A 12,558-nucleotide genomic window follows, 5' to 3' on the forward strand; every position below is an offset into this window, starting at 1 on the left:
TATAATTTTAGAGTATTAGGTAATAACTAAGTTTTTTGACAAAGGTAAGGTAGGATAGAGGAAGCTATAGCTTGTTCAGTATCATGGGAACGTGAGAAGAAAAACGGGGATTATGTCTTAAGATATTGCTAGAAAATTAAGAAGATCTCAGAGGGCCTTAATGTACCAGGCTAAACTGTTCAGCTTTTTATCCTGTGTGCGCTGAGAAGCCACTGAAGGTTTTAAACACAAATGTGATAAGATCAGCAGTCTGGTTTACAAAGATCCTGGGAAACAATGCAAAGAATAAGTTGATTTTAAACCTTGGAGCAGGGGCAGTTAGGCTATTGTGAAATCCAAATGAAGAATGAAGAAGGCCTGAACTAAGTGGCAGATGAGACACTGAGGAACAGGAGAGAAATTAGAGAAATAATTAAAAGACATACAAACAGGTAAGATTTGAAGACCTTTGGGAGGCCGAGGCAGGCATATCACAAGGTCAGGAGATCGAGACCATCCTGGCTAACACGGTGAAACCCCGTCTCTACTAAAACAATGCAAAGAAGTTAGCTGGGTGTGGTGGCGGGTGCCTGTAGTCCCAGCTACTCAGGAGGCTGAGGCAGGAGAATGGTGTGAACCCAGGAGACGGAGCTTGCAGTGAGCCAAGATGGTGCCACTGCACTCCAGCCTGGGCAACAGAGCAAGACTCCATCTCAAAAAAAAAAAAAAAAAAAAAAAGATCTGAAGACCATGTGTGTATGGGGACTGAGGAGAAGCAAGAAATTCAGGATGAAACTAAGGATCTGACCTGTGCAACTGGGTGATCACAAGTACCATTCAATGAGACAGAGAATAAAGGAGACAAAGCCAGTTGGGGAAAGAGGACTATGAGTTTCGTATTGAGTGTGTTGAATTATAGATTACCTAGGGGCCATTCGAGTAGGAAAACCCAATAAACGACTCACATATTGATCTGGACACAGAAAGGATGGCTGGACTAAAGATGCAGATTTCTGAATCATCGCAATAAAGGTATTAGCTGACACTGTGAAAGTAGGTGTAATCCTCAAGGAAAAATGTGGCACAAACCAAAGACAAAACCCTTGGGATCCACTCCATTTTATAGTGGATGAAGGAGGCAAAGGAGGGCCTGTCCAAAGGTAGAGGAGAAATGACGAAAGAATATGATAGGGCTGTCAAATTATGAAAAACTGTCAAAGTGTTTCAGATAAGAGAAGCTCAAAGTCCATGCATGCCATGCATGGCTGGGCACTTGGGATATTATAAAGCAGTTTTACTAGAGTAGTGGAGATGATGAAATGTAGGGAGAATGGGCGGAATAGTGTATGAAGATTTTTTTTTCAAGAAGTTTAGTTTTGAAAGGATAGAAACCTAGAGAAAAGGACAAATATTTGAAAGGAGTACTTTTTGTTTCTAAGATGGAAACATAAAAATATGTCTATAAGCTGAGATGAGCATGCCAGAGGAAAGAAAAATGGTTAGCAAAATTATTTATTTATTTTTTTGGTGGGGGATGGAGTTTCACTCTTGTCACCCAGGCTGGAGTGCAATTGTGTGATCTTGGCTCACTGCAACCTCCGCCTCCCGGGTTCAAGTGATTCTCCTGCCTCGGCCTCCCAAGTAGCTGGGATTACAGGCACCCACCGCCTGGCTAATTTTTTGTATTTTTAGTAGAGACAGGGTTTCTCCATATTGGGCAGGCTGATCTCAAACTCCTGACCTCAGGTGATCTGCCGGCCTCGGCCTCCCAAAGTGCTGGGATTACAGATGTGAGCCACTATGCCTGGCCTGGTTAGCAAAATTATAAGGGGTATGAGAAATGGGATAGGCTGAGCCAGAGGTAGAAATGACAATTTCTTTTCATTTTTCTTTTCTCTTTTCTTTTTTTTTTTGACAGAGTCTCACTCTGTTGCCCAGGCTGGAGTACATGGGCATGATCATGGCTCACTGCAGCATCAACTTCCCAGGGTCTAGTGATCCTCCCACCTCAGCCTCCTGAGTAGCTGGGACTACAGACACATGCCACCACGTCTGGCTAATTTTTTTTTTTTTTTTGTACTTTTTGTATTTTTAGTAGAGACTGGGTTTTTGCAATGTTGACCAGGCTGGTCTTGAACTCCTGGCCTCAGGTGATCTGCCCGCCTCAGCCTCCCAAAGTGCTGGGATTACAGGCATGAACCACCACACCCGGCCTGATCTTTTCCTGTTTTCAATCATTAATTTACCAAATATTTAAAATATTTATTGAGCAGTGATGATGTGCCAGGCACTGTTTTCAGCATGAGGTAATAATAGCTAACCCTATGTGTCAGACACTGGTGAAATAATTGTTAACATAGCTAATCCTTATGACAACACAATGAGCTTGGTACTATTACTAAAGTCCCTTTTATAATGCATAAGCCAATGCATAGAGAGGTTCAGTAACTTGTCCAAATTCACACAGATAGTAAGTAGCAGAGCTGGGTCCCAAACCCAGACAGTCTGCCTCTGAGGTCCAGGCTCCTGGCTGCTGAGACCCTCCTTTCCCCTGTTCTCATCAGTCAGAAGTGCAGCCTGATCAGTGAATGGACGTAAACATCTACTACTTGGTAATCAAGAGAGGAAAAAAGGAAGGAAAGTAGTTAAAGACTCGAATGTATTTTGCAGGGTTTTCCTGAGCTCTATCCAGTGTTGCCCAAAGGAAGGAAGGAAAAACCTAATCAGCTTGTAATGATGTTATCAGTGAGGCTGCCATGGCAAAGAGGCAGAGGCTACTCCGTTTGCTGGGCTATGGCTCTTTATATGTTTGCTTGTTTATTTAGCTACTCAAGAAAAAACTAGTCGTTGAAAATTTTGTTACTGCTGATTGGAAAGAATTGCTCACGTCCCACCTCTCTGAGCGTATTTATGTGAGGTGCTATTTTGTATGGGAATGCCGGTAACCCCAATGAATGGAGGAGCCCACATCTGATTTCTCTGAATGCTAGTTCAATCTTCTTGGCCATGCCCACGTATTTTTGAAAAAACACTTTAGTGTTTGTGGAACAGCAAGAAGACCAGTGCCCTGGAGCATAGCGACCAAGGGAGAGAATGGTGGGAGGATTAAAAGATGTATGGATGGAGGATGAGGAGGATAGGGGAGACTAGAATTAGAGAACTCCTAACACTGTTTTATAATGATTTAGGGTTTTAGTAAGAATGAGATGGGAAGCTATGAGTATGAATAGAACCTGTTCATTAAAATATGTAGGCCAGGCATGGTGGCTCACACTTGTAATCCCAGCACTTTGGGAGGCCAAGGCAGGAAGATCACTTGAGCCCAGGAGTTTGAGACCAGCCTAGACAACATAGTGAGACCTTGCCCTACAAAAAATAGAAAAAATTAGCCAGGCGTGATGGTGTATGCCTGTAGTCGCAGCTACTTGGGAGACTGAGGCAGGAGGATAGATTGAGCCCAGGAGGGGAGGCTACAGTGAGCCATGATCCCATCACTGCACTCTAGCCTGGTGACAGAGCAAGACCCTGTCTCAAATAAATAAATAATCAACCCTGTCTTAAATATATATATATATAATCAACACATCCATCTCAACAACTATTAGAAATGGTTGTATTATAACTTAGGCAAATTGACTAAAATCTCAAAGAATTTTTTAATATTTAGATTTTTAGAAAATATTGGGTCCACATGGTTTTGACTTGTAAGGGAAGTTCTTTGAACTGGGAAATAATGTTACTTCAATCAATTAAACCAATTGTACTGAGCATTATTGGACACATTATTTTCAAGCTTCCCTTATTAAGCAGCATTCTGATCATGAGTGCAGTATCTGAGTTCCTCTGTACTGAAAAGGAGAACCCTGCAAAGCAGGCAAATGGATTCTGGTCACCGAAAAGGCATGTCCTCCATCATGTATTAAGTGGCATTAGAGGCTGTAAGTCAGTTTCCTCTATGTGGTTATGATGAGCTTTTCAGGGATAGTCTGGTCAGTGTGGGTACACTGGCAGTTTGTTTTGTGAGACAAAAAAGTACACATGTAAGGGAAAAAAAAGTCTACCAAGAGTCACCTCTCTAGGGCAGCACATCCCTGGTAAGGTATCTTCACCTCCTACAGTCAACAGTGGTTTGGGCATCTCTTTTTCAAATTCAAATGTATTCCTTTGCTGGGGCCACCATAAAGACACTAGTGACATCATATAAGATACAGACCCCTGAAAATATGGATCACCCACCCCTATTCTTGTTTAGAAGTATTGTAATAAAAGGTCAATGTTCTCCCTTTCAGAGATCTGGTACTGCCCGTGTCATTATGAACAGGGGCTCTGAAATTGCAGGGTAGTATGTTATAATGAACACAGCCATCTAGAGAAGGATCTGGAATATCCTTATTTAAAAAAAAAATAATTACCTAGATTGTATACAGACACATACATGCACACACAGAGAGAGAGAGAGAGAACTTATAGACTCTCAGGGGTCAGTGGATACTAATTTGAGAAACAATCCATTTCTTTGTCTAAATCAGTGGTTTTCAAACTCTGGGACTCTAGGTAGGAAGGCGAAAAACTAACTTGATATACCTTGTTCGAGTTCATATTTCTCAGACCACCCGAGCTCATACCAGCCTCCCTCTTCCTTTTAGTGTTTCTGTGCTTCTTCCTACCTCTATCAGGCATTCTGATGATCACCTCCTGCCGTGTGTTATTATTTAGCCCCTTCATTTTTGCCTAGATTTAAAGCTTTCAGAAAGTATTCGATAAACAAGTCAAGTCTCAATAAAGTGCTCTTCTGTCCCTGAGAAAGAAACTGCTGAATCAGTCTGTCTATGCTGTCAATTGGTCCATCTTTCCTTTCTATCTTGAAGAGTTCTAAGAACAAGATGAGCTGATAAAAAATAAAGCAAGAACTCTGAGGAGCTAACAATTTTATGGGCAATGGTATTTTAATTTATACCTAAGTCTTATGCTGAGAATTATCAAGGGCAATTTTTTTATATAGAGAAGAAAAAAACCCTACTTTTTCCAGCTCAAAAAGAAAGGTTAAATAATGATTTTACGTCTGTTTAGGATAGCTGTTAGTAAAAGTATAATTATGATGCTTCTTTTTAAAAAAAAATAATAATTACAGATGGGATACACACCACTGCATGTGGGCTGCCACTACGGAAATATCAAGATTGTTAATTTCCTGCTCCAGCATTCTGCAAAAGTTAATGCCAAAACAAAGGTAAGCTCCTTCCTTTTTTGTTTCTGCCAGAATCATTTATTTTTGTTTCAAAGGAATTAAGAATCATCTCTTCCATCTTCCTTCTACAGAATGGATATACACCATTACATCAAGCAGCACAGCAGGGACATACGCATATAATAAACGTCTTACTTCAGAACAATGCCTCCCCCAATGAACTCACTGTGGTAAGCACTCAGGGCCAGCTCAGGAGAAGAGGGAGGAGATAGATGGGCCTGGACTCTGGTGTCTTCTTACATTTTTCATTGTACTTTCATGAAGAGGCATAAACGGAGCATTCGGTAGAATGAGGAAAGAAGGACAATAACCATATTGTTCTGGACTGTTCAGAGACAGATGATTAGTGTTTTATATGTGAAAACTACCTGCTGTATTGTCACCTAGCAGGAAGTACACATGTAAGAAAAAAAAAATTGTGTTAGTTTCATTGACTGCTTACTTAGAACGTTAAAAAGCCTCTTGGATTGCATGTGTAGCTGCCCAGACTTTACTGTGTGAGTACAAACAGGTTAGGTGGGTTTTGTGCAAGGTATGTCTCTAATGAAACACTTTTTTTGTGTATGACAGCGGGATGGGTCTGATGAGACACTCACCTTACATTTTGTATCAGCAAAAAAATGTGGAATGAGGCTTGCTAATTCCTCATTCACATTTTCCTTTTGCCAGAATGGGAATACTGCCCTTGGCATTGCCCGGCGCCTCGGCTACATCTCAGTAGTGGACACCCTGAAGATAGTGACCGAAGAGACCATGACCACAACTGTAAGTAAGGAATGCAGAGCCTTGTTACCCTAGGAACCAGCTTTCAGCCAGTTTTCTTGGGCTTTTCTGAGATGAAGGTTTTTTCCCATTCATAAACTAAGCACCATGTTTTAAAATACAGTCACCTCATTGTTGGTAGTCAGGATAGGAAAACTCTTATTGCTAATATGAATAAAAATTTAAAACACTAAGAATACCTATTTAAAAGATGCATTTGTAGCTATAGAGTTTTTACTTCAATATACAGCTAAATGTATTTATTTATTTGTTTGCTTTGATATAACAAGTTTTTAATGAAATGATGGTGAAGGCAGAAATTTTTTAACATCCTTCCTTGGCAATGTAAAGAAATTGAAAACTCTAAGTTGCTTCCTTAAAAATGTTTTAATGCACAAATGGTACGTGGATCCATTATCATTCCTGTGAAAAATGTTTACATTGTTTTAAAAAAATCCAGATGAATCAGAACTGGTTTTGCCTGCTACTGTTACTCATCTTCTGTCCACCTGGAGTTTTCATAGAAACACAATAGACTGTTTTGTTAACATTTAAAGTGGATCTTTACCAGGAGGCCCTATTGCATCAACTACATTTTTACAAGCTGCAGTCTCTAGGATAAGTCATTTCTTTCCAACCCCATCTGGTACCTATGAACAGCATCAAGATTTGGTAACTTTGGAATTAAGGGCAAATATTACATGATATCAGAGGCTTATTTGAGTTATTCCTAACTCCATAACTCAACACATAGGCCTGAGGTTGACTCTTAACAAAGTAAATTTAGGACTCTGGAACATTTTGAATTATCAGTTCTGTCCCCTTTTCTCTTCGACCACTTTCCAACATGAAGGAGAAAATGGTTAGCATCTGCAAATTAGTTTGTATACCCAGTGCTTTTTGTGAAAAATGGGTTTCACAAAAAGGGTTGAGGGTCTCTGTAGCTACCTGCAGTTTGAGTTTTCTGGCAATTTTACTCACAAACCTGCTGATTACGGGAGAAAAAATTTGTAATTTGTGAAAGAGAAAACAATTGTTTTAATGGAATAGAACAATGATTATCAACCAGCACACATTCTAAACTTCAAGATATACTTTGTCTAAGAGGTAAATTTCCACATGTTGCTTTCATACACCTCTTGAGGATTTTATTATATTAAAATATATCATTAAGTTCTCAAAAAAAGTGTTCAAACCAATAATGTTTATTACCTTTAATTTTATATCCCATGTAGCTCTATCTAGGATAGGAAAGGAGAAGAAGAGGACAAACTATTTAACGACAGCCAAGTGTCACAATGCTATAAAGATTTGAAGCCATTGCAGTAAATAGATAATATTAATACTTCTATTTCAATGTTAAAAGACTTGAGACATGTAAAAGTTCAAAATAAATATCTTATTTGGTTGAATGTAAATGACTTTCTCACCTATTAGGAAATTTCAAAACGTTTCTTCAAAATCAAAAAAGCTTTAAGAGAAAGTAGAGTTAAGAACAAAACAAAGTTATAGCTTCAAAAAATCGACTGAAAGACAGAGAAAGGTCTCAGAGCTCCATCAGGTTCCCATGAGAAGAGAATGTTTACAGGAGTAGCGCCTTTTCACTCTCAACATCGTCAGTCATCCTTGTTGGTGACTTTCTGCAAAAAAGAGAAGACACTATGCATGCTAATTGGAAAGGTCCAGTTTGCCTAGTGAAGAAAATGAGGCTTCCACCAAAAGAAGTGTTCACATCAATTAAAAAACAGTCCATAGAAGTCTCTAAAATTTTGTCCAGCATTGTGGTATTTGGTACATTTTCTCGAGCTGAGACACCACCTTGTCAGCCTTGCTTGAGTGGTTACGTGTAAACTAGCTTAGACAGGACTGATGTAATTCAGGGTGGAGTCTATGACTTTAAGCTAATAACTATAGCTCAGCCTCCACCACGGGCATGATATTTGTATAGCCAGTTACTGGGACTCCAGCAGCCATTGACTCTATAAGCAGACTTCAGTTTTTCAAAACAAAGAGAATGTCTTTTCCATATTAGTAAAATACATGATGTGGCAATGCTGAGAAAGATGGTTTAGTTAATTAGATTACAATCAACACAGCATACCAAACTGAATGGATAGAAACTGATATTCAAAAGATGTGAATTGTATCTATCGAAACTGCATTGTTTAAAATACCCAATTACTTCATATGTAAGGAGCAGAATACCTCTAGCACGCAGATATTGGTTGCTAATACCATTCTCTACTAAAAGCAAACAGTGCTTTTTGGAGAAATGGCTGAATCTAAGGCCAGCAAAGGAAACATATAAGATGAGCCTGGAACATCTTAGAGTGTCAAAAAGTAAGGAAATGCTCCTCCCCCCCCCCAACAAAAGTAAATAAACTAATACAGAGACACAGTGGTGGGGGGTATGTCGAAGAGACATAGGAATTAACTAAAAGAGTTCCCAGTGGCCATAGCTGGAACAATTTGAGCAAAAATAAATAAATATAATAGTATTGAAGTATGGTACAAACTGTAAAATAACTATCCATTAATTCATACTATTATACATAAGTAATTCAATAAATGGAAAAGAAGACACAAATGTCTCAGGCAAAAGAATTCCAAATAATGTATGAAAATATACTTCACTCTCAAAGTGGAACATAGTTCCCCACTGCTTACATGTGGGCTGAATATAGTGACTTTCTTGCAAAGCAAACAGTATGGAAGCAGGGGGAAATAGATAACTTTACAATGGAGAAACCTGACAAATCCTGCCTCAGCCATATGATCAAGGTCAACATCAACAATGATAAGTCACGTTGATGGTATGTACCCTTGATACAATGTGATGAAATGGCACTTTTCCTTTATGATCTTCCTCCCTAAAACATACAGCCCCAGTCTATTCATTAAAAAGAAAAAAGAAAAGAAAAAAGAAAACCCATGAGACAAGCCCCAGTTGATGGACATATCTGACCAGTACACTGCAAAACTGTCAAGATCATCAAAAACAAGGAAAGTCAAATACAAATCAGGACCACAATGAAATACCATCTCATACCAATCAGAATGGCAATTATTTAAAAGGCAAAAAACAACAGATGCTGACGAAGCTGGAGACATAGGAATGCTTTTACACTGTTGGTGGGCATGTAAATTAGTTCAACCATTATGTAAGACAGTGTGGCAATTCCTCAAAGACCTAGACCCAGAAATATCAGTTGACTCAGCAGTCCCATTAAGGAGTATATACCCAAAGGAATGTAAGTTATTTTATTACAAAGATACACGCATGTGTATGTTCATTGCAGCACTATTCACAATAGCAAAGATGTGGAATCAACCCAAATGCCCATCAATGATAGACTGGATACAGAAAATGTGGTACATATACACTATGGAATACTGTGTAGCCATAAAAAAGGAATGATATCATGTCCTTTGCAGGGACATGGATGGATCTGGAAGCTGTTATCCTCAGCAAACTAACAGAGGAACAGAAAACCATACACCACATGTTCTCACTTATAAGTGGGAGCTGAACAATAAGACCACGTGGACACAGGGAGGGGAAGGACACACACTAGGGCCTGGGGGCGGGGAGGGGGAGAGCATCAGGATAAATAGCTCATGCATGTGGGGCTTAATACCTAGGTGATGGGTTGATAGGTGCAGCAAACCACCATGGCACACATTTGTTTACCTATGTAACAAACCTGCACATCCTGCACATTTAACCTGGAACTTTACATTAATTTTTTTAAAAAAACAAGGAAAGTCTAAGAAATTGCCATAGCCCAGAGGAAACTAAGGAGACACAACTAAATGTAATACAGTATCCTCGATGGGATCCTGGAACATAAAAAGGACATTGAGCAGAAACTAAAGAAAAATGAATAAAATATAAACTTTAATAATAATGTATCAATGTCGATTCATTAATTGTGATATTTTCCATGTTAATGAACGATTTTAATAATAGGCCAGGCACAGTGGCTCATGCCTGTATTCCCAGGACTTTGGGAGGCTGAGGCAGGTGGACCACCTGAGGTTGGGAGTTCGAGACCAGCCTGGCCAACGTGGTGAAAACCCATCTCTACTAAAAATACAAACATTAGCCGGGCTTCGCCATGCACATCTGTAATCTCAGCTACTCGGGAGGCTGAGGCAGGAGAATTGCTTGAACCTGGGAGGCAGAGGTTGCAGTGAGCCGAGATTATGCCACTGCACTCCAGCCTGGGCAACAGAGCGAGACTTGGTCTCAATAATAATAATATTAATAAAGAATTTAATAATAGGGGAAACTTGGCGTAGGGTATATAGGACCTGTCTTTACTATCTTCACAATTATTCTATAAATCTCAAACTCTTCTAAAAATAAAAGTTTATTTTTAAAACTGCTCCATTGCAGTATTACATGCTGGAAAAGACATCAAATAATGCTTTATTTCAACACAATAATTGGGGATAGGGGTAGAAATCACATTACCAAGTATTATCTCTAAGAAACTATGAATTTGTACCTTTTTTTAGTTTTAACAACCTGGCTTTTTTTCAGTTGTCTTATTTAAACATGTGTGTGTCTTCTCTTGTACCATTAGTGTCTCGTATGCTGAGAATTTAAAAAAAAAAAAAAAAAAAAAAAAACTCTCTTTTAAACTAAAGTCATTGAGAATTTCTTACCAGTGATGCTAACAATGTCTTTTGGATAGATATGGTCTAAGAATTCCTTATCAGTGATTCTGACAGTGTCTTTTGGATGGATATAATCTAAGCTATTAAAGAGCAAGTAAAAGAGGCAGTAGGCATTTGCTGCATAATATACTGTTCTTTAGATTTTGGGGAAGGCTAAAATGATCTGCCAATGCATCACCTTTAAAGTATTTTTTCATACACATTGTTGTAAAGATTATTGTTGTAAATATTATTTTAATGTTTTCGTTTATCCTAGGAATTAAAATTACATATAAGAGGAGAACACAAAATAGATGGAAAGCTTGGCACAAGTAATAGACACATATTTCTTGCAGTTCATTTGGCTTGTCCTCAGCCAAGACCTTTCATGGAATGGGGTGGTAGATTCATGAGACCATGAAAAAGTACAGCAGTGGAGTAGGAGGGGCAGAATCTTCTCTTTTCCTTTGAAAAGCTTTATTAGAGACCTAAATCTTTTAAGCTGTGGTACTTTGCCACTAGAATTCTTTCACTGTGTACTCCTGTGTTCTGTATATGGTGACAACCTTTGTGCCACTAAGGGACAACAATTTTGATGTCATTTTACATGTGGGAGATTCAGGATATTCAACACATGCATTCCACAAGAAACTGATTAACTCAGAGATAAATGAAAAGGCCCACTAAAGTGTACAATCTGCTCACACTGAAATGACTGCTTTTTTGTTACTAGACCGTCACAGAGAAGCACAAAATGAATGTTCCAGAAACGATGAATGAAGTTCTTGATATGTCTGATGATGAAGGTATGAAATGTTCTTTGAGTTCACAATAATTATAAGTGACTGTGTATTTCGTTTGTTTCCTGAAGAAAGTCCATTGCAAAAATGTCTTTCAGGAATATTGAAATGTTTTGTTGTAATATCAAGAGTATGTATTTTTTCATCCACTTATATTGTTCACTTAAATCATGCAGTTCGTAAAGCCAATGCCCCTGAAATGCTCAGTGATGGCGAATATATCTCAGATGTTGAAGAAGGTATTTGTAAATTTTTACTGTGATGAAACTTAACTACTACCAACTTTATCTTTCATTTCTTATCTTTGAAATATAATATTTCCTTGAGCTACTAATTTTTCATATTATCTTGAGACTATTAATTTGTGTATTATTTAAATAATGTATATCTGGTACTATTAACTCTCCTTTTTAAGTCTCTGAATCCTCTTTTCCTTGAACCCGTTTCCTAACTTTAAAATATAAAAGTATCACTAATTATCTGGATTACTTGCCTTCTATTTGTTTCTATCAAACAGCATACTGATGCTTTTATGTTTGCATCTGAAATCTAGAAAGAGAAAAATGATTAATATTTATGATTACATTATGTTTTAAAACGAGAAGGTTCCTTATACGAAATCCTTTTAAATGCCCTAAGATTTGCCCATTCTGCTAAACTCTGTAGAAAAAGCAGCTTTTGATCTTGAACTGATAATGAAAACAACCTGAAAAAAACTTTTGAAATAGAAATTTTCAATAATGATTTAATGAAAGAGATCAAAATATTATTGTAGCTGTACTTTATGTGTTTTCAGAAATTAGTTTCTGTCTTGCTTAAAAACTAATACTTTGACCAGGTCATAATATACAGATATATCAATGAATGGCATCTTTAAGAGGTCCATTGGAAAACAAGCATTTTTATAGTGAGTAAATATTGTACAGATGACACATTTTGGAGTTTCACTGAAATGACAAAATATTTACCATGGGAAAATTGTGTTTAACTGTTTTTCTTACATCATTTGAATCTCCCAAATGATGGGAGATCATCAAATACATTCTACCCTATTGTGACCTCCATTTGCCACCTCTCATGTAGTAGCTTTCTTTTGGGTTAGTCTTA

At 38.1% G+C, this 12,558-nt stretch overlaps 1 protein-coding gene across 7 annotated transcripts in view; it reads left to right on the plus strand.

Moving 5' to 3' along the window:
• Positions 1 to 12,558, plus strand: part of ANK3 (ankyrin 3) — a 701,075-nt gene that overhangs the window by 549,860 nt on the left and 138,657 nt on the right. For all 7 annotated transcript variants that reach the window (XM_015147572.3, XM_077946716.1, XM_077946715.1 and 4 more), the window contains 5 exons: positions 5,111 to 5,209; positions 5,299 to 5,397; positions 5,897 to 5,992; positions 11,385 to 11,457; positions 11,628 to 11,690. In XM_015147572.3, the coding sequence (XP_015003058.2) occupies positions 5,111 to 5,209; positions 5,299 to 5,397; positions 5,897 to 5,992; positions 11,385 to 11,457; positions 11,628 to 11,690 (430 nt within the window). The remainder of the gene's footprint in view (positions 1 to 5,110; positions 5,210 to 5,298; positions 5,398 to 5,896; positions 5,993 to 11,384; positions 11,458 to 11,627; positions 11,691 to 12,558) is intronic.

The sequence above is a fragment of the Macaca mulatta genome, chromosome 9, assembly GCF_049350105.2.
Source record: "Macaca mulatta isolate MMU2019108-1 chromosome 9, T2T-MMU8v2.0, whole genome shotgun sequence".
In the NCBI taxonomy this organism is placed as follows: domain Eukaryota; kingdom Metazoa; phylum Chordata; class Mammalia; order Primates; family Cercopithecidae; genus Macaca; species Macaca mulatta.